This window comes from Eschrichtius robustus, chromosome 10 (genome assembly GCF_028021215.1).
Source record: "Eschrichtius robustus isolate mEscRob2 chromosome 10, mEscRob2.pri, whole genome shotgun sequence".
NCBI lineage: Eukaryota > Metazoa > Chordata > Mammalia > Artiodactyla > Eschrichtiidae > Eschrichtius > Eschrichtius robustus.
In genome coordinates, this window is record NC_090833.1 from 80145132 (window position 1) to 80168175 (window position 23044).

Here is a 23044-nt window from a genome sequence, read left to right on the forward strand (position 1 = left end):
CATCTCAGACTAACTTAAGCAATAAAAAGGATGATGAGCTGCTTTGCAAAGATGGCCAAGTGAAAGACCCTGGCGGCAGCCACAATGCCCACCTGGTCTTTCTGAGAGGTGGCAAGGCTTCTGCCTGTCCCACGCTATCGAAGTGCTCATCTGGAACTTTGGAAATTCATCCTTTCAGTGTAAAATGGACATTGACTTCCTTGGTTTTGAATGTGGTAGTTTAGTTTATTTTTATTGTTGTGGTGTTTTAAATTCTCTGGCATGGCTGTGTTTTTTTCTTTGTGAGTATAATGTCAATTCCACGGTTCCTTTTCTTTTGGGTGCTCAGGTTGTGGAGTTAGACTTGAAAACAGTAGTGCCTTGCTGCAGTGGACCCAAAAGGCCTCAGGACAAAGTTGCCGTATCTGACATGAAAAAGGACTTTGAGAGCTGCCTTGGAGCCAAGGTAGGGACCTGGGAGAGGTGGGTGGAAATCCTCCCCAACCCTGCCCCATGCCCGTCTTCTTTGTGCACAGGCTTCACCCGCCTCGATGATGAGTCTTCCTGAAGCCTGGTGCTGCGGGCGTTTCCTCTCCATCCTATAGTCCTCGATGCCTCCCTCTGCATTAGCTAAGAGCCAGGCAGCTTCCTTAGAGCACTTGATTGCCTGTAAACACAACTCAACCCTCCTTTTCAAAAGCATACCTCCTTTTCACATGACTCACCACAGTATTCACTCGACTTGCCCAAACTTTTCTGGCCACTGTACTTTTGTTCATGCCATCCCCTGCCTGCATGTCCCTTCCCCATCTGCATGCCCTAATCTCTCAGCTCTTCCACAACGTGGCCTCAGATCTCATAGCACAAAGTCATCTCTCCCTCATTTGAACCTTCATGGCATCAGTCGGAAACCCTGTGATGGTGTTTCATAGCCTTTAATTTCATTGTTGGTACTGTATACTATTTGCATGTCTGATTTCCTTTACTAGACTGTAGATTTGAGGATAGGATTTATGCACAGTCACCTTTGTATCCCACAAAGTGCCCAGCATAGTATCTTGTACACAGTAGATTTTCAATGAACATTTTTCAAATGAATAAGATTTGTGATGGATTTTATCCACGGGATGCCACCAGCATTTTACCAAATGTTCAGCTGCACTGTGTTAGCCTTATTGCTTATGATTGGTTGAATGTGGCCAAAATGGCACCTTTTTCTAAATTTCCATAAAGGTTAGTATCAGCGCCCTCAGTGCAGCCATTACATCTGTACTAATTAGCTCTAATTAGACTAAGCTAAATTTGTAGTTTTAGCGTTTCGGTATTTGAGGTGGGGAATAATTGTTAATAATTTCAAAGCAAAATCAGATTCAGAAATCATGACTCCCTTTTATAAAGATTTAAAAAGAGTAAAGGGAACTTTAATTTTTCTGTAGCACTTCAGAGTTTACCAGCTAAGATGTTTACGTTTTGTTAAGAATTGGCCTTTAAAACTATAGTTACCAAAGTATTTCTTTTTCTTCCAAAGTGAGAACTTTTGACCATATATATTTTTTTCTTTTTTTCTTCCTATAGCAAGGATTTAAAGGATTCCAGGTTGCTCTGGACCATCATAATGACCATAAGACATTTATCTATAATAATAGCGAGTTCACCCTTGCTCACGGTTCTGTGGTAATCGCTGCCATTACCAGCTGCACTAACACCAGTAATCCATCTGTGATGTTAGGAGCAGGTAAGTGCCTTTGATGGTCATGTGGACGTGTGGGTGAAAATTTCCCAAGACATGACCCAGGGGCTTAACTGAGTTCTACATATAGTTCCCTAAGCCTTATCCTTTCCAGATGCAGAGATTAATTGGCCCAGAAATGTTTACACAATAAATAATGCTGAATGCAAAGCATTTAAAGTAGTATAGTCTTTAGAATCAACACAGAAAATAAGGAGAAGAGAGGAAAGAAAGATGAATTTCGGGTAAAGCCTAGAATCTTATGTCAGACTTTAGAGGGAAAAAACTGTTTTCATTTCACAGACTGTTTTCTCCATAAAACCCCCGATAGGCCTTTTTGTACAGCAGAATTTAGTCTGTCTTAGATGCATTGTCAAGTGCATCTGAATTAGGGCACAGGGCACTGGTTGATAAAACTTATCTACCTATTATGCAATTCTGTCTATTTAATATTTACATGCAGAGTTTCATTACTCTAATGTCCCTTTAGTTTCCAAATTTTAAAATATCCCTAAGAGTTCCTCTTGTGTCCACAAACAGTGCTTTCTTTATGAATTGGACAAGTGCGTAAGGAAAACCTTCTTTGTCCAGGAATTCATCTATTGCCACCTAAGCTTTGGACAAACCAATTTCCTTAAGATAAGACACCAGCTTGTCTGTAGCTTTTTGTCTCTTTATACCCCTCACTCCTTATTTCTTTCCTACTTCCCTGATATGTCCTAAGTCAGAGCACCCAGTGTCCCTGTAATAAATAGTCTCTGTATTTGCCCAGAGTCAAGTGGCCCAAGAGCCCTTGATCTTCCACTTCAAGAAATATCTGAGGACTAGATTTTTATCTTCTAGGCAGACTGTATTCCTCACCAACAAGTACACAATTCACATACTTTAAGAAGGGGTCCTTCCTATTATTTTTCATCTAAATAAAATATAATTAGAAAGATTGCTTTCCCTCCAAAAATTAAATACTCATTTTATAATATAATCATGAATGGTTCAGGTTTATCTCTTTAAAAAAAAAAAAAAAAAAAGGCACAGCTCTTTTTATCTTTCTCTTCATGTCCATGGCTAATTTTGAGTTTACTGAATACATGTAAATGACTTTGGGCCAGCGAGCTTTTGACTTCTGTCAGGCAACAAAAATGGCAGAAAGCACCAACATGAATGGGGCTCTGTCAAGCAGTGCAGGAAGTGCAGACTGAAGCCAGTCTCTTTCCTGAAATGTCCGTGGCACCTAGAGTGGGCAGCCCCACACACCGTGTCTGTGTTTACCATTTCACAGGCTTGTTAGCAAAGAAGGCTGTGGATGCTGGCCTGAACGTGAAGCCTTACATCAAAACTAGCCTATCTCCTGGAAGTGGTGTGGTCACCTACTACCTGCGAGAAAGCGGAGTCATGCCTTACCTGTCTCAGCTTGGGTGAGGGAGAAATCTCTTACACCATTGCTTTTGTTTTATTGTATTCCACAGGTATTTTGCTAAGTCACCTTGTAACGGATGTAAGCTTATCTGATGGTGTCTAATTGCGTAGTCTTCTGTCAGATGGTAAACAGACAAACCCTCACATTCCGACAGAGCAGGGCCCTCCTGTACAGTTGCACTGGTTGTTCATCAGACAAGGGTGTCTGTGAAGAGAGCAGGGGCTGATATCAAGCCCGTGCTCTGCTGTAGCGCTGCACTCCTGGGGCAGGGGGCGTCTTTTCTCAGTTGCGTGAAGGTGTGCTATGGGCTAGTGTTGGCTCTGCAACTGAATCTGCCCTTTGGTATGAAAATAATTATTTCCCATGCCTAAAAATGTTCTGATTCCTTGAAGTCAATTAGTTATTTGTTGCCAAATACAGTTTCTCCAATTAATCCACTATTCCTAATTTGGATGACAAAGATTTTTGTCATGTGCCTCATAAAAGTCAGAAGTCCTTGGGATTATATAATAAGAGTAGTGAATAAAGACATCAAATGGCATATCTGATTTCAACTTTTAAAAATTCCAGATCATTCGGATAGACTCCTTATAATTTTCTTATAAATTTAAAAAGTAAGTTACTTATAAAAGTAAATTATATGGAACAGAATAGAGAGACCAAAAATAACCCATACAGCTAGGGTCATTAATCTTCAACAAAGAAGGTGAGACAATGCAATGCAGAAAAGACAGTCTCTTCAGCAAGTGATGTTGGGAAAGCTGGACAGCCTCATGTAAATCAATAAAATTAGAATACTGTCTCACACCATATACAAAAATAAACTCAAAATGGTTTAAAGATCTAAATGTAAGACATGACACCATAAAACTCTTAGAAGAGAACATAGGCAAAACATTCTCTGACATAAATTGTAGCAATATCCCAAGGCAAAAGAAAAGCAAAAATAAACAAATAGGACCTAATCGAACTTAAAAGTTTTTGCACAGCAAAGGAAACCATAAACAAAACGAAAAGACAAGTTACAGAATGGGAAAAAATATTTGCAAATGATGCAACCGACAAGGGATTAATTTCCAAAATATACAAACAGCTCATACATCTCAATATCAAAAACAAACAAACAAACCAACAACCCAATCAAAAGATGGGCAGAAGACCTGAATAGACATTTTTCCAAAGAAGACTTACAGATGGCCAACAGGCACAGGAAAAGATGCTCAACATCACTAACTTTTAGAGGAATGCAAATCAAAACCCAATGAGGTACCACCTCACACCAGTCAGAGCGGCTATCATCAAAAAGTCTACAAATAATAAATGCTGGAGTGGGTGTGGAGAAAAGGGAACCCTCCTACACTGTTGGTGGGAATGTAAATTGGTGTAACCACTATGGAAAACAGTATGGAGGTTCCTTAAAAAACTAAAAATAGAGCTACCAGTGGAATATATCCAGAAAAGACAGAAACTCTAATTTGAAAAGATACATGCACTCCCATGTTCATACCAGCACTATTTATAATAGCTGAGACATTGAAGCAGCCTAAGTGTCCATCAACAGATGAATGGATAAAGAAGATATATATATACAATAAAATACTATTCAGCCATAAAAAAGAATGAAATATTGCCATTTGCAGCAACATGGATAGACCTAGAGAGTATCATACTAACTGAAGTGAGTCAGACAGAGAAAGACAAATATTATATATTACCACTTGTATGTGGACTCTAAAAAAAATAATACAAATGAATCTATTTACAAAACAGAAACAGACTCACAGACATAGAAAACAGACTTATGGTTACCAAAGGGGAAAGCAGGGATTGGGGGGAGAGGTGGGATTAAGAGTATGGGGTTAACAGATACACACTACTATATATAAAATAGCTATGGGACTTCCCTGGTGGTCCAGTGCTTAAGACTTCGGGCTTCCACTGCAGGGGGTGCGGGTTTGATCCCTGGTCGGGGAACTAAGATCCCGTATGCTGCGTGGCGTGGCCAAAAAAAAAAAGTATATATAGATAAACAACAAGGATTTACTGTATAACATAGGGAACACTATTCAATATCTTGTAATAACCTATAGTGCAAAATAATCTGAAAAAATATGTGTGTGTGTATGTGTTTGTATATGACAATCACCTTGTTGTACACCTTAACATAATATTATAAATCAACTATACTTCAGTTTTTTAAAAAAGTAAATTATAAAAAGGACTCTTAATTGAATGATTTAGAATGGATGAGTAGTAGATCAAAATGTTCCCAAGAATGAAAGCTGTATAGAAACAGCCCTGTACTAAACTTACTTAGGTCAGTGGTCTCCAGGAAGTGTAACCAGCAGGTGAGCCCACTGAGAGCCGTTCTCCATCCTGTGCTTCTCTCTCGCACCTAGGTTTGATGTGGTGGGCTACGGCTGCATGACCTGCATTGGCAACAGTGGGCCCTTACCTGACGCTGTGGTAGAAGCCATCACGCAGGTGATTACAGAGGAACTTGTGGGTCTTCAGAGCTGTTGTCATGTTTCATATGATGTGTCATCAAAAGGCTGCTAATTTTAAGAAGGTCCAGGGAAGCATGGGATGTGGTTAAGAGTACGGTCTTTGGAGTTGAGCAAAACTTCTTAACTGTATATGTTTGAGCAAGTTAATTAACCTCTGTGTGCCTCAGTTTTCACAACTCTAACTGGAGACAGTAATAGCACCTGTTTCATAGAGCTGTGAGCATTAAGGTGATAGTGGACACGAAGGACTTAGTGCAGCGCCTGGCACACGCGTGCTCCATAAACGTGGTTTTGACTGCAGAAGGCGCCAGAATCGTTTGTTCCTGTTGTCTGAAAACTGGTTCCAAGTCAGACAAATGAATGTAAACTAAATTGCATTGGCTTAACTTTTGTCCCATAAATTCTATAGCGTTGAGAAATACTATTTGGTTTGCTTTGCATTAATTATAGAATCCTTGTCAGTCACTGTGGCTTCCTTTAGCTTTCAACTTGCAGTCTTCCCCGCCTGTTCTCAGGCCCCAGCAGCAAAATAACCAGGATGCTGCCTCCTGACCAACCTGCTATTTTCTCATGAGCAGAAACCACTGAATGTGTCTCTCAGCTGCTTTTGACCCAGAGTGTCTCCCACAGGGTCACCCTGTGTGCTCTTCTTCCCAGGGAGAGGACCAGTGAAGGGGAAGCTTAGAGGGAAAACTTTGACAAACGGAGCCTAGGCATTCTCTTCTCTTTGCGACCTGCTTTTCCCCTTGCCTCACACAGGGGGACCTTGTTGCTGTTGGAGTACTGTCTGGGAACAGGAATTTTGAAGGGCGAGTCCACCCCAATACCCGGGCCAACTATTTAGCCTCTCCGCCTTTAGTAATAGCGTATGCAATTGCCGGGACCATCAGGATCGACTTTGAGAAAGAGCCACTGGGTAAGATCTTATTTGGGGGGTTACAGTTTTTCCAATGTATTTGAAAACATTACTGGGAGAAAGTTATTGCTTTCCTTAATAAATAATGAAGGCTAGACCCTCCAGAGATCAGAGGAGGGGTCTTTTCTTTATGCCCCAGTACACAGCTAAGACATAACTGAAATAGTTAAACAAGAATTTACTAAAGGGGGAGGGACAACAAAAGGGAAAGAAATACCCAAAGTAATGGAGATCTTGCCATTCTGGCTTCTTCTCCAGTCCCTTCCTTTCCAGCTCCCGCTTTAATCTAATGATAGGCACTGTTTTAATATCTCCTCTGTAAGAACACGTCCACATAGGTGCAGCTTCTCAAAATTCTGGGGACAGGATGCTTTGTTTCCTTTCCTCTGGTCTCTTTGCTGTACCCTCCTCAACCCATGCTAATAAGCAGATTAGATAATATGAAAATGGTGCCCTGGAATTTACTTTTAGGAAATCATAGCTTTAGACATACAGTTGGTCCTCATTATTATAGGGATTACATATTTGCAAATTTGATTACTCATTAAAATGGATTTTAACCCCAAAATCAATGCTCATCACTCTCCCATGGTCACTCACAGATGTGCACGGGGCGGGGGCGGGGAAGGGTGCAGGTGTGAAAACCTTGAGTCCCTCACCGTGCCTGCTCTCAGCTGAGGTCGAACAAGGCAACACTCTGCCTTTTTATTGCAGGTCTTATACTGCAAACAAGTGTCCTGTTCGTGCTCTGTTTCGCACCATGTTTTTCACATTTTTGTGCTTTTTGCTGGTGATTTCACTGTTTAAAATGACCCCCAAGAGTAGTGCTAAAGTGCTGTGTAGCATTCCTAAGCCCAAGAAGGCTGTGACGGGCCTCGTGTTAGACAGGCTCGCGAGTTCAGTGTGAATGCATCAACAGTATGTATGAAGTAAGGTGTCATGAAACAGAAACACACATAAAACAGGGTTATGTCTTGATCAGTGGACGACAGTGTTGTGGATGGAGGCTCTTGGGAGCCTAACCCGTGTGTCCCCTGGGGGCAGTGACTGAGTATTCTCGTAAGTGTGCACGTAGGATTTACAGAACATAACTACCCTGAACGAGACTTGACTGACTGTATGTGGCGATGAAAACGGGGTATGAGATGAAGTTTTTCTCACTAATAAACATTTTTTTCCCCAGGGGTAAATGCAAAGGGACAACAGGTATTTCTGAGAGATATCTGGCCAACCAGAGACGAGATCCAGGCAGTGGAGCGTCAGTATGTCATCCCTGGGATGTTTAAGGAGGTCTATCAGAAAATAGAGGTGAGGTCCCAGCCCACCTGTGAGGGAAAGCTGCTCTTGTGCATCATCTCTGCCAACCTTGAGGCCAGTGGCGGTGTCAGCTATACAAAGTAACATTTCTTCAGATGATCGGGGAAGTGGTTATCCATCATTTTTCTCCTAAGACTCACGTTTTTCCGGACCCCACACTCCCCAGACGTTCCCAGAGTTGGACAAGTGAGCGGCAGCCTCAGGAGGAAAGGCCTCAGCTGTGTGTGGTTCCTGGCCAGCTCTCCACAGCTGCCCCCTTCCTCAGGCAGCCTGGGGCATTCATCAGCTATGGTCGAGGACCCCCTGATGTCACTGTAGTGTGTCACTGAGGCATCAAATGGTTGAATGCACCTCTCAGATGTATTTGCATGCTCAAAAAACATAATAAAAATAAAAGCCACTCAGTAGGAAACACCACCCTAACAAACTACCAAAATAAAAAAAAAACTTGCTGTGCATTTTACAAATACAGGGAAAATGTATGGGGCTCAGCGTCATTTTCTGAGCCCCTTGAATGTTACGCCTTTCCCTAGTCTCTGATAGGCTGACCCAAGGTCTTCAGCCTGGGGCTGGTGGTTTGAAACAAGAGGGCAGACTGGGGAGCAGAGTCACACGGGGGTCATATTCATGCACTGTGAATCCCACAAGCTGCTCATTGGGAAATGGTACAAGGGAGTCTGGTAGATATTGGGTTAAATGTATTTCTCCAAAGGCTGAGTCAATGGACATGTAGAGCTAATTCAAGCCCATTTGAATGCACAGCAGCTGTCTTTCACTAGCTAATGTCCTTATGACCTGGAGGTCTACTTCCCAGAATCTTCAGAGCATACATAATTTCCCTTGGGGTACAATCTGGATTATTATTTCATAAATTATAAGTATATGTATTAGTTATCTATTGCTCTGCAACAAATTATCCCCAAACTTAGTGAGTTAAAACAGCAAGCATTTTTTTTTATCTCACAGTTTCCATGGGTCAGAAACGGAGGTGCGGCTTAACAGGGTGTGTGTGCCTTCACAAGGCCCCAGTCAAGGTGTCATCTGGGGCTGCAGTCTCACCTGAAGACTCAGCTGGGGGAGGATCCATTCCTAAGACCACTCATGTGGTTGTTGGCAGGATAAAGGACCTCACATGCTGTGGGTGAAGGTCTCAGCTCCTCACTGACTGTCAGCTAGAGGCTGCCCTCAGTGCCTTACTAGTGGGTCTCTTCACAGAATGGTAGCTGGCCTCCATCAGAGCAAGTAAGCAAGCAAGCAGGAGAGGGTAAGAGGGTGAAAGTGACAGAAGGCCGAGTCTCTTGATAACCTAATCCTGGAGGTGAGTCACTAGGCTCAGCCCTTACTCAGCAGGAGGGGATCACTTAGGGGTGTGAATCCTAGAAGGCAGGTCCGTGGGGGCCATTCCAGAGGCTGCCTATCACAGAGCACATGTATTTTTAAATTACTTAGCATGGTGTTGTCTTAGTATAGAGGAACTCTGTTGTGTGACCATTTAGAATAAGAATGGATTTTCCTGTGCTCTTGGCTTGAATATGTGTTTGTGTCTGCATGTTAAATTTTCCTTAGGATGGGCTGTGATTACATCTGCCTTTCCTTGTTTTCTTTTTTTCCCCAAGACTGTGAATGACAGCTGGAATGCCTTAGCAGCCCCGTCAGATGAGCTATATTACTGGAATCCCAAATCTACATACATCAAGTCACCACCATTCTTTGAAGACCTGGTAGGACTTTTTATTTCTTAACAAAATGAGTTCTTCAAAAAGTTTCTTGCCTTGTAAAATCTACTTGACTACCCAATACCCCTGCTTTGACTACCCATTTCATTAAAACCTTTACAAACCCGAGCAGATAATACTGGGGAGAGTTTGGGGAAGCTGAGTTACTTGGCTGGAGTGGGCCTACAGCTTCTCTGTCCAAGGCTTCTGTGTGGCTGTGTAGAGACCCCCTGGTGATCAAGTACCGCCTGGACAAAGACTCAGTAAAGTCTGAGGGACTGTCCAGGAGAACATCCCCTGGGACCTGCCGTATTCAAACCTTATACCCATAAAAACAAGGGAAATCTTCTCTGAAACTGATGATCAAGGAGTCTGCACTGCCCTGGGTGGGACGGGGAGGACTCCTGCTGTCCTCAGCCTCTGAGGCTTCTCAGCATTCTCTGGATGTGGAGAAAGAGAATGTCATTTGCAGCAGCACCCCTGTTGCTTTTGAGGGGAGAGTGCCAACACTTCACCTCCCTTCAAGAGTGAGATAGGAATATTTTGCATAAATTCACCTCAATTTTCTAAACACCGCTGATAAAACCAATAAAACTAGAATTTTCTATGCGCTGATATAGGGCTGTCATCTGGTTCAGGTCCATGGACCGCTACTGTTGGGGTTCCCCCTGGTGACATGTTGGAGAAAACCTGGGCAAACACTGACTTACTGTGTTCTTTGGTAGACTTTGGATCCTCAGCCCCCTAAATCTATAGTGGATGCCTACGTGCTGTTAAATTTGGGAGATTCAGTAACAACCGACCACATCTCTCCGGCCGGAAATATTGCAAGAAATAGCCCTGCTGCTCGCTACTTAACTAACAGAGGGTAAGTAATGAAGAAGGGGAGGGAGACCTGAAGGCAGAAATGGAGAGAGTGAGGCCAGTAGTGCTCTTTTCATGAGGTCTCCTTGGAGTCAGTCTTTGGTTTTTCACTGAACCCTGGGGCTTGAAAACCTATTGCTCTTTCTGTTTGCTGCTTCGAAGCTTCCCTGGGAGAATCCATCAGCACATGAACCCCAGCAGGGATGAGGGCCTTCTTTTTGAGTAGGTGTACTCATTAGACTCAGCTGTCATCCCTACCCGGCCCCCCCCACCCCCCCAGCTTGGCTGATTGTTAAAGTACAAGGCTCTGCTCTCCACCTGTGGCAGAGCCTGGTTACCCTTGAAGCACTGGACAGGGATAGAACTGGAAATGCATTGATATTTCCTGGTTGAGAGACATATTCTTTACAGAGATCCACTTCAAGGATTTGCAGTTTACGCATCCATTCAGCAATCCTTCAGTCACATACCGATTTTAACAGGCATTACACCAGTATTATCCACTGTTATTTAATATACCACTATCAATCAATGTCGGTCCCAAATGGGACTTTCCATGAGAGTCGTCTGGGGAGATCAAAGTTCCTGGTTCCCGTCCCCACCTCCTGAATCAGCTTCTTCAGGGATGGGGCCCAGAGCCAATTTGAGGAACAAAATTCAACACCTTTTTTTCCCCCAGTGGGAGAGGACAACTGCCTTGCCCCTCATCTCACTTGCCTGGTGGCTAACCCATTTTGTTCATGAATTTCCCTTTCTATCCTGCTCACTCACCTCTGCCTTCTCCTAGTGCACCCTATGGGACAGTCTATTCATTCAGACCAAGAATATTTCATATTCCCCAGAAATGTGAGTGTTGTAAGTTTAAGAAGATAGCCCACATCTAGAGGAGGTGATGCACAGTGGTCTGTGTCCAGATTTTTCTTTAACGCAGGGCAACTACTTTTTTAAACGTATGGGAACTGCCTATACACAGATACATATTGTGAGATTTTAAAGGGATATGATTCTGCTTTGAGTGGGAGACACAAGTCCATCAGCGAGTAGAAAAGGGCAGGTGATACTCAAGATAGGTCAGTGAGTCCCTGCTTTTCCACTCACCCACACTGCTCGGGACACACTGCCCACCACCTTGTTCACTGAATGTTCCAAGCAAGGCCAAATACCCTTCTGCCTGAGAGCCTTTGGTTGAGCTGGCTGTTTTTTCCTCTTGGATGCCCTTCCCCAAGATACCCTCTTAGCTAACTCTCTCGCCAAGTTCAAGTCTTCCTCCATGAGTTCACTCCCACCATACTCCTGTTCTCCTTGCCCTGGTCTACCTTTTCTTTTTTCTAAGGTATTAACCACAATCTAGTAACACTTGCATAGGATGCTCTTTAAAAAAATTTCTTTGTCTCCAGCTCCTAGAATGTAAGCCCTGCAAAGGCAGAGATCTTAATTGGTTTTGTTCATTGTTCACCCAGAACAGCTCCTGGCACATAGTTGGTGCTCAATAAAAAGTTGTTGAGTGAATGAATGGGAGAAAAGTCTTCTAAGAACAAACAGAGAAACTAGAGAAACACAAGATTGAGGCTGGAGGAAGAAACTAGAAAATGAGCAGTGACCAACACCTTTTTAGATTGGTGATTATTGATGCTCTAGAGAATTGAATGAAAGGAGATATACCTTCCCATAAAAATGCACATCCACACTTTGGACATAATTTCAAGGGTTCATAGACACACTCACATACTCCTGAAGCCCATTCATAGACTCTCAATCTTCAAATTAGATCTAACTAATAAATCATTAACACACACGCTTCCTAGCATTATAAGAAACAGCCCAGTGAATTGGTCACCATGTTCATTTTAAGATGTTGTTACTCACTTTGCAAAGTGTCCTTTCATTGGGACCCACAGACAAGATTCTTCTTTGATTTTAGGACCACCGATAGCTATTCCTGCCTGCCTCTTTGGCACTGCCCTGATTTTGATCTTATGAAAATTCTAAGTCATGTCGCCAGTTATGTGTCTTTTCATTGCATTGAGCTCCTGGTAACTCGGGGACAAACTTGAACCTACTTCTGTTTAGTTTATAGAATGTATTTTATGTGTCCCCATTCTTGGCTCCACCTGACTGGCCTACCCTGAGTATTCCCTTTGTTTCCTTTGTCTTTTTACCCATTTTTAGTATTTTACCTTTTGTGAAGCTTTATAGGCTACCCTACTGAATCAATAAAATAAATACTCTTATTAAAGTCCCTCCTGATTGCTCTACTCAGATTTATAAGACTGTAGGTTGCTGCTGGGAGCATACTGATTCACCATCCCACCTGCCACCTCTCACTCTGCCCTCAGTTGAAGCTATGGGAACAGCTTTTCTGCCTTGGAGAATAATACTTAGCAGACTTAGGGTTTCCCTGGTGGTACAGTGGTTGAGAATCCGCCTGCCAATGCAGGGCACACGGGTTCGAGCCCTGGTCCAGGAAGGTCCCAAATGCCACGGAGCAACTAAGCCCGTGCACCACAACTACTGAGCCTGCGCTCTAGAGCCCGCGAGCCACAACTACTGAAGCCTGTGTGCCACAACTACTGAAGCCCGCGTGCCTAGAGCCCGTGCTCCGCAACAAGAGAACCCACCGCAGTGAGAAGCCCGCACACCGCAACGAAGAGTAGCCCCCGCTCGCCTAACTAGAGAAAAGCCCGCACACAGCAATGAAGACCCAATGCAGCCAAAAAAAAAAAAAAAAAAAAAAACTTAGCAGACTTAGAGAAACACCTAGGTTTGTGGGTTTTCTCTTTTCTTGGGGTAAGCCAAGTGTAATCGTCTCTCAGTTCACTAAACCAGCTCCTCTCCTGCTTTCGTTATCAGCTTGACTCCACGAGAATTCAACTCCTACGGCTCCCGCCGAGGTAATGACGCCATCATGGCACGGGGGACATTTGCCAATATCCGCTTATTAAACAAATTCTTGAACAAGCAGGCACCACAGACTATCTATCTGCCTACTGGCGAAATTGTGAGTATTGTGTCTTCTACTTCATTAAGAAGCCAGAGTTTCTCAGGCTCTGGGTGGTTGGATGTTTGCACCATCACTTTCCTTTTGGTCTTATTTTTATTTCACGGCTCATCCTACCTCTTGCTTTGTACAGTCCCTCTTGCCAGGTGTCCATGTATATAGAGTTCATCCCTGATGGAGAGGCCCTTTAAACTGGGAAAACTTTTCCTCCTTAGAGATTCTGCTTCATGCTTTAACTAAGTCTAGTTTCCTGGGAGTTGAGCTTAAAAACCTCTGAGTGAAATTTCGTCAGTTCAGAGTACTCGAAGGGGAAATTCCAGGTTAAGGTGGAGGATATTTATTAAAGAAGTGCTATTTTATTGGGTTGGCCAAAAAGTTCGCTTGGGTTTTCGGTAGCCTCGTATGGAAAAACCCGAATGAACTTTTTGGCCAGCCCAATATAACTTTAATAGCATTTAATTAATTTACCACATCACTAGGAAAAGAAGGAATGTAGAGGATTCTGCAGGCCTGCTTGGGTCCTAACGGGAACCATTTGGAGTTGGCGTATTACAGCTGGAATTGTCTGTTCACAGATGGCAGGCATACGAGAGGTGGGGAAGCCTGCACTTTAAGTCAGACAAGCCTGGGTTCAAGTCCCAGCTCCACCTCATATCAGCTGTGGAGCCCTCAGCACATTAGCTCCCTCTCTGAGCCTCATTTTTCTTACTTGAGAAGTAGAAATAATATCTACTTTTTAAGGCTCTGAGGCTTAACCTTGAATGGAATGACACGTAAAACGCCTAGCCCAACATCTGGCACAGCAGCAGGTCCTCAGGGTCACTTCCCTTCCCAGTGAATGCTGTGAAACCGCATGAAAACTGGTTAAGCTACTTCAGAAATAACCCTCACAAATTATTTTAAAATGATAATGGCTAATACGTCTGTGGAACTTACTCCATCCCAGGTGCTGTTCTAAGCTCTTTGCATATACTGACTTGTTCAATCCTCATAACAACCCTTTGAGGAAGGTACCATAATTCTCCTTGTTTTAAGTTGGCAAGTGGAGCCGAGAGAGCTCATGTAACTCCCTAAGGTCACAAGTCTGAGGAGCTGAGACTAAAACCCACGGAGTCAGGCTCTGTCCGAAGTCAACGCTCTTTACCACCAAACACACTGCCTCACTTGTAACTGGTTCTATGTTTGTAAAGCAAATTCATCATAGATACTCTGATCACCAGGATCCAGCACAGAGTCAGTGCCCAGGAGATATCTGTCCAGAGAATAGCAGGAATGATAAACTATTAAGTGAAAAAGATACAGATAAATGGTAAAATCCCCAAGAGATGAAGGGGGAGGACTTGCAGTTACAGACTTTGGAGGCCTCCAGGGTACTGACTGTCACAGTGAATCTCCCTCATTTACAGCCCTGCCGTGGCACAGAACTCCTAGTCGGTTGCGTAGTGCCTCAGCGTAAATAAGGAGACAGAATGCGAGATGAAGAGACATTTGAGTCAGGCCTTGAACTTGGAAGACAGACCTAGACAAAGAACAGAGGAATATAAAGGACAACAGATAATGCAAAGAGTAGAAGAAAACTAAGGCAAACAACTGTCTCCTCAGAGTGATAAGAGATGATTTTCTGTTGCTGTAAAGTAATCAGAAGACAAGAAAGAGCTCCTTAAAGAAAAAAAAAAAAAAAGCCCCTAAAATTTCACAGGAAAAGTTGATTAGTTGAGAGTATCTTTCAGAATATAGAAAGACAAAGGGGAAATTAGAAAATGTAAGAAAATTAAAGACTGAACTGAGGAGGGCCAACATCTGACTGAATAGAGATGCTAAAAAGAACAGACAAGATCTGAGAGGAAATTATTAGAGAATTAACACAAGAAAATTCCTCAACTGCAAAATCTGAGATTCCAGATTGAAAGGTCCACTGAGTGCCCAGCCACATGATTAAAGAAGACCCACTCCAAGTGACATCATTGTGAAATGAAGACAGCAAAGTTGGGAATTCCCTGGCGGTCCTGTGGTTAGGACTCTGCGATTTCACTGCTTGAGGGCCTGGGCTCGATCCCTGGTTGGGGAACTAAGATCCCATAAGCCGCGTGGCACGAACAGCAGAGGTAAGGAGATCTAGAAACTTCAGAGAGGGAAAAACAGCTTATGTGCATTGTCCTGGGGATCAGATGCACTCAAAGCAACCCAGGAAACAGACTGAGGAAAGTTATTGGGACCCTAAAATCTGTGTCCCTCATACTTCCAGCCAAGTGAGATTAAAGTAATAACACAGTCAGATATTCAAAGGCTTTAAAAATACCCTCAGTCCCAGTCTCAAGAAGCTACTTAGTAAATGTATTACACCAAAACGAGGGAGTAAACCAAAAAAAGAGGAAGATGTAGGATCCAGGAAAAAGAAATACAGGAAATCGACAGGATGTTGGGGAAAGAACAGGAATGCACCATGTCCTCAGAGAGCCATCAGTCCACACAGGAACGCTGGGCTCCAGGAGTGACACCCCATGAAAAAGATTTTTAAATTCGATTGCCTGACAGATTTGAATGTCTTTAGAGAAGACTCGTATTGATACTTTAGGCAGTGCATTGGGGGATTAATTAACAGGTAGGGACACAGAAATAGGTGAGCACACACGCAAAAATTTTATTCCAGTGGAAAAAAAATTTTTTAATTGCCAAGAGAAGGAAACCAGAGTATATTATGTGACTCAGCTATAAATGGCATTTACATAATCAAAACGTATGACAATGATATTAGAAGGCCGCGGAGAGTAGGGGGTGGGGGAGGGGAAGGAGCACGGTGGTTAAAAGAACTAAATCATCAAAGTAGGAAATTAATAATAAAAAAGGAGAAATGAAGAACTGGCCGATTAAATATAATACTTAGGGATACAGAGGCACAGTAACAGAAGAAACCACTAAATTTTATGTTTTCTGCAGAAGAGCGGGAGAGTACAGGAGCTGATGCTTTATAAGCTGCTTGCTACTCTCAGTTTGGCTCACGTATGAGAAAAGCCAGGAGCTGGGAACTCTAGACCTGCTTAGTCCCACTCATCTTGGGTTCCAAGACCTGCTTTGCCATGGGATTGTCAGCTTTGCGGTAGTTTTGAAAGCACTTTAAAAAACACACACTCCCACGGTCTTAATATACAAAGCTACTAATAGATATCTCTGAAAATATCAGGTAGGTTGTTTCTTTCTGGTCTTTGAAAGGATCCAGGCTATTTGGTTAGGGCAGGCTTTCACTGGTTTTTTTTGTTTTTGTTTTTTTGTTTAACAGTTTCTATATTCATGAGCTCTATCCAGCTGAAGATATACAGAATCCTACCCAGATTTAGGCAATGCCGTGTGACATCAACCACAATCTCCATCCTTTCACCGCAATAGTAATTTGTGAAAGCCTACTTGAGAATTTGAATAGACACCTTTCTAGAGCTCCTTTCAAATCAAATACTCCTTTCGGACAGATCTTATTTTCTGACTTAAGTAACCAGGAGAAAACAATGTTTTATTACTCACCAGCAATGATATCATCTCTTTGTGAAGTCTCAGCTCAGCAGAATATTCAGAGTTCCTGTGAGAAACAAATGAATCTATTTGTGTAAGGTGTTTCTCATACATACTAAAAGATCCGTTAATCCTTTCCTGTCCTTTATTGATTGGTGCTTCCATCAGTGTTTCTACTGTCTCTACCTTGACCTCCATGTAGAAGGGTGACAAATAAGAGTTTGCATTTTATGTAATTTCCGAACACATGACCTTCTTTCTGTTTGGCTACCCTTGACAACTAGCCATCACTGAGTTTCTGGTACTCAGTCAAAACCCAGGTTTAGGTGGGATTCTCTGCTTTAGCTTTAAAATATTTTAATCAATGGAAGAGTTTAAAAAAAAAAAAAAACTGATCTAATTTCCTTTTTTCCCCCGATGCCCTAGGATTTGAATGTTTTTCTAAAACTAGGAGAATTAGGCATTTCACTTAAGAGTATAAAATTCAATTTGATAGAGGTACGTAGATGGAGTTAACTGGAAATTTGTAGACCAGGCAACTGACTGGTTGAGTGTTCCATTGACTTTACATTGGCTTGGCCGACTACAGACGCTTCTGCCCCTGCATGTCCCACCAGGACTCACTGCCCTGTGTCCACACTCTGTGCCTTTACTGTGTCGGTAAAACCTTCCTCTTCTCTTCCTCAGCTTGATGTGTTCGATGCCTCTGAGCGGTACCAGCAGGCGGGCCTTCCCCTGATAGTTCTGGCCGGCAAGGAGTACGGCTCAGGCAGCTCCCGAGACTGGGCGGCCAAGGGCCCTTTCCTACTGGTGAGTAGGATGCAGAGACATCCCAGCAGGCAGCTGCCCCTCTGAACTGGAAGGGAAGCTGGGAGGGAGGCCAGAAATAAAATGCTTTGCTTTACTTCCCAAGATGTTGTAGAAGAGCAAAGCAAGCTCGGGAAAGCATGGAATGTTTATTCATCTCCTGCTTCTTGGTAGATCGGGATTTACTTCACTGAGTGAAGGGTAATCTAGAGTTCACCGGGTTCCCTTAGATCAAACATTGCTATCCTGGGAGCTGTGGATCTTTGGGGGTGTCTACAGAACAGTTGGGGGGAGGGTCCTGAAGTCTATCCATCCAGAAGTGTGTAGTATGTGTCTTTTTTTTTTTTTTTTTAATGGGGAAAGCTTCATGGTTTTCATAACGTTCTCAGAGGTTAACACCTGAAGTTTATTCAAGGCTCTTGTCCCAGGTGAATGTGAGGAATAAGCTACTGCTACTGTATCGTCAGGTTCACAGAAGGGAAAAAGTAAGGAGCCTGAGCTTTGGATAAGCTCGGGGAATGCACTTTTTACAGTTGCTTATCACTGCCTGTGAAAAGTCTGCATACAGGCTCAATAGAAAAGGAAGCCCTCTCTGTATGTAGACAGTCAGCTCTTTAAACCTTCAGCCATTTCAGGGCTTGACCTGCGTCAGGTGTCCCTGTGGGACGGGCCACGCAGGAGCTTTTACCTCTCAAGCATTTGCTTGCTCTGAAAGCAGGGCACACTCCTGGTGACTGACTTTAATCCTCAGGATAGGGTAGAATAGCTTAGCTGATATCAATTTAAATAACGATGGCCCGAGCAAATCAACACACTTGGCAGACGCTAAGTAAGTTGATATCCACAAGTACAGTAAAAAAAAAAAAAAAAAAAAAGGCTGTCTGGCAGGCAGCCCTCCAGACGCCCAGGCTTCTGAAAAATGTCTTTGAACATCACACCTATTTTTTTTTTTAGGCAATCAGTTTGCAGTGGGTTGGGGGAGATGTTCTTATTAGTTGGTAATTTGTCAAAGGCCTGCCTTTTCTAGAAACTGCTGAAAAGAACCTAAGAAATTACAGAAGAAAGGATTTTAGGAAGGGAGCTGGGCGCTGCAGGGGGCAGTCAGGTGGGGACAGTGAGATCTGGGGAATAAGAAGAGACCTGGCACCGCGGGGCTCTCTAGAGTCTCGTTGGGCTGCACCAGCCAAGAGACCAAAGAAAGAGCCCGGATACAGCGACAGAGACATCAGTGGTTTAATAGAGGTGGGGGGGGGGGGGCTCTTACACATCTGAAGCAAGGTCCTGGGGCAACACCCCACCGTGTGCAGCAAGCAGGACACAGCAACACTCTTCCCCACCCAGGCGGGGAGGCTACCATTTATAGGGGGGATTGATGTCAGGTTGGCTCATCAGTTACCAGGGAAACCAGCAGCCGGCCGACCCTCACAGCCCCTCAGGTTAACCACCACCACTAGGGCAGATGTTTCCCTTTAATAAACTAGCAGGTGGGGCCGTTCTGGCCTAAGGGGCAGGGGGCAAGCACATTCATGTGAGTAGGGCGGAGGTGAAGCAGGGACTGGTCGAGCAGGGGATGTACAGAGAGCAAGAGAACAGCCATCTTGAGGGGCCTGACCATACACGTCTAGACTTCTCTACAGAACTGCTCCGAGTTCCGTCTGCCCAGACAGCCGTACACACTTCATTCTGTAGCTGTCCAGCCTCGGCCACTAGGCAACCCCGGGCTGTCCTCATGCAGAAAGGGACAGGCAGCTGTGATCTGCAGTGCTGCACGGCCCTTTACACAGAGATTGAGACGTGAATGACCTGTGTTTACAAAGATTGCCACTTCCCCCAAAATAAGTATACAGTACATATATACATAAATCCATACAAAATATCTACTGTCCTAAAGAATCTGCCCTTCCTCTATAAATGTGCTTTTAAATTTGGAAACACCTTGGGATTTTTAAAAAAACACCTGTGCCTGGATCTCATGCCCAGAGATTCTGGTTTAATTGGTAAGGGGAAAGGCCAGGACATCGGGATTTTAAAAGTCTCCCCAGTGATTCTAATATTCAGCAGAGTTTGAGAACTGCTGCTCTATAGCCATGGTCCTCCTAACTTAAAAGAATCACTATCTTCTCCCACCCATGCTCCCTGTTAGAGACTCTGATACAGTAGACCTGGGGTAGTACCCATGAATCTACCTTTTTTTAAATTAATTTTTATTGGAATATAGTAGATTTACAATGTTGTGTCAGTTTCGGCTGTACAGCAAAATTAATCAGTTATACATATACATACGTATAACTCTTTTAAGATTCTGTTCCCATGTAGGTCATTACAGGGTATTGAGCCGAGTTCCCTGTGCTATACAGTAGGTTCTTATTAGTTATCTATTTTATATATAGTAGTGTGTATATGTCAATCCCAATCTCCCAGTTTATCCCCCCCCCTTCCCCCTTGGTAACCATAAGTTTGTTTTCTACATCTGTGACTCAAGAATCTACATTTTTAACAAGCTTCCTGGGTAACCCTGATTCAGGGGATCTTAAAAGTGTACCCTAGATATTGAGACCTTTTAGGGGTATCTTACTATTATATTACAGTTAACTAATATTTGAGGATGGGGTATTTTAGTTAATCAAGTATCCTTGTTTATTGATCATTGCTGTACATTGCCAGTTATAGATTACCAGTAAAATGTACTTTATAGGAAGCTTTATATCAAGATTATATTCAACGTAATTTGATCCCTGAAACAGCAAGTATAAAAGCAGCACACAGTAGGTAATCATTTACTTTCTCTGTAGTATGTTCTGAAAGTCGCGTTTTTATTAAATCTTCGGTGTCTGCTGATGTACCTACAATAATAGCAAAATTCAAGGGGAAAAATGAATTTTCTTTATGTTTCTTTGTGCTGAGGTTTCCAGATACAGCGGAAGTTTGCTGAGAAATGTATCACAAAGTGGCTAAGTGTGTGGTTAGACTGCATGGGTTCAGATATTGGATAAACCACTGACTACTAGGGTACAGGGGCACAATAATAGCGTCTACATCGAGGGTTGTGGGAGGGTGGGAGGAGAGTCCATTTCAGTGCCTACATGCTGCCTACACGGTGCAGGCAATCAGTTAAGCCTGGCTACTGTGTTAGTTATAACTAGGGGGCAACATTTTACGTAAACGATTAATTGGTACTTATGAAGAATTTAGGTGTGAGAAGAGTTTTGACTTAAGAAGCCTTTGTAAAGTGTCTGTGTAACTAAAGGAAAACTGTCCAAACTACTCTGTTGGCTCATCAGGGAATCAGAGCTGTCCTGGCTGAGAGTTACGAGCGAATTCACCGAAGTAACTTGGTCGGGATGGGGGTGATCCCCCTCGAGTATCTCCCCGGGGAGAATGCAGACACCCTAGGACTCACAGGGCGGGAACGATACACTATCAGCATTCCAGAAACCCTCAAACCACGAATGAAAGTCCAGGTCAAGGTAAGTCGGCGCCTTTCCATGCCAGGCCCAGCTCAGAGGCCCTGTGTTCGTCATCAATCTTGTTAGAAGGAAATCAATGGGATTTGGAAGGAAAAAAAAATCCCTCAGTAGACGTGCTTTAGACTTAGGAGTTCTACTAGCACCTTTCTGACCTGCCAGCACAGTGATGCCACACTATGTCGGTTTATTATTTATTCTGTTTACTCATAGAGTTATCAGTTCCATCCTTCCTCCCAAACCCGCCAGCCCCACTGTCTCCTGTTCCTCCCACTCTCAGCCCAGAGAGCAGTGATGAAAGCTCAGGGATAGGGCATTGTCACATTACCTTAAAAACACCTTTTTATTATAAACCTGTGAACAGACACACTCACCCCATCCCTGAGCCTCACCCCAGGCGGCCGACTTTGATTAGCCCAAAGGTGAAAACGACAGTGCCCTGGATGAGGTAAGGGTGAAAAACCAGCACCAAGGTCCCAGGGTGACCTAGCTGCCCAGGCAGACTAAGCTGCTGAGCTGTGTCCCAGGGTGAGCAGCTGGGCCAGTGCCTAAGGGACAACCTTAACGAAACGTCTGCTGACTGCCGACACTTCCATCCTCGGGCAGTCCCTGGAGGAAGTTTAGAAAATATCCCAAACGTCACTACTAGCTACTGCCCTGAGAGGCTATTTCTAATTCTCAGGTGTCTCTCACTTCCATCATTTATTCTCTGCAGTGCTTGCTTTACCGTGTAGATCAGTACACTGGGGATCTTGTTAAATAAAATGCAACTTACTGCTCAGAAGGTCTGGGCTGGGGCCAGCGTGCGCCTGTTCCTGGCACTGCCGGGGTGTGGACCACACTTGGAGGGGCAGCCTGAGGGCAGGCCGGGCAGGATGCCTCTGGAAAGGGCTGGCTCGCCTCCTCCCTCAGCGATTCTTCTCTGCTTCTTCGTCCTCCCAGCTGCATACCGGCAAGACCTTCCAGGCTGTCATGAGGTTTGATACCGACGTGGAGCTCACTTATTTCCACAACGGGGGCATCCTCAACTACATGATTCGCAAGATGGCCAAGTAGGCCCTAGTTTCCTCGGAGATGGGCATCCTGGCCGCAGTGGGGAGGAAGCGCAGTGCCTGCAGCCCGCGGGCCCTGGCGTGGTAGTCTCTCCACCCCAGCCTTTCCCCTCCCCTCCCCTCCCCTCCCCTCCACGCAGGGGCGCTTCCTGCCCAGGGCGCCCTAAGGTTCTGGTGCCGATCCTCTGCACACAAAATCAGCAGTTTCTACATGCTCTATTTTTGTTAATCTTTTTATCTTTTTCTAGAATTTGGAAGCTTAGAATGGTGGGATTGTCAGTTGTGCCAGGAAGAGAGAGCTGAGCCCTTTACAGTTACTGATCACAGAATATGTTGATTTTTCACTCTTAGCCTCTACTGTTCAGCTGAACACAAATGTCTCCTGCCCGATTTTGGGTTCCTCTGTTACCCTCTGCTCGATGAAACCTTTCCCTTGAGAGTCCTTTGCCTCTGCATACCGTCCCAATGTTAACTGACAAGGCAGAGAAGAACTTTTTCACACTTCAAATCCTAGCCGTGACTGTGATCCCCTCGCCCCGCCTTTTCCTCCAGAGTGACTGATTCAGACACCTCGTGGATGGCTCAGAGGTTGAAATTTTTTGATTATGTACCTTTTGATAGATCAACACTGAAGAAATATGGAGGTTTCTTTTACTATATTCAAACATTTTCCCCAGAAAATTTTTCATGTATCAAGAGAACTTTGGATGTGGTTTTGGAGAGAGACGCAGAACATTTCTAATTTGAATACGATTAAATCTATTTTCAAGGAAAA

At 43.8% G+C, this 23044-nt stretch overlaps 1 protein-coding gene across 1 annotated transcript in view; it reads left to right on the forward strand.

Moving 5' to 3' along the window:
• The window catches only part of ACO1 (aconitase 1), a 59055-nt gene extending 36011 nt beyond the window's left edge, over positions 1-23044 (forward strand). The window contains exons 10-21 of the mRNA XM_068553519.1: positions 329-445; positions 1555-1714; positions 2988-3123; positions 5525-5609; positions 6392-6548; positions 7732-7856; positions 9482-9586; positions 10306-10448; positions 13295-13442; positions 17634-17756; positions 21035-21220; positions 22160-23044. Of these exons, the coding sequence (XP_068409620.1) occupies positions 329-445; positions 1555-1714; positions 2988-3123; positions 5525-5609; positions 6392-6548; positions 7732-7856; positions 9482-9586; positions 10306-10448; positions 13295-13442; positions 17634-17756; positions 21035-21220; positions 22160-22273 (1599 nt within the window). The 3' untranslated portion in view covers positions 22274-23044. The remainder of the gene's footprint in view (positions 1-328; positions 446-1554; positions 1715-2987; positions 3124-5524; positions 5610-6391; positions 6549-7731; positions 7857-9481; positions 9587-10305; positions 10449-13294; positions 13443-17633; positions 17757-21034; positions 21221-22159) is intronic.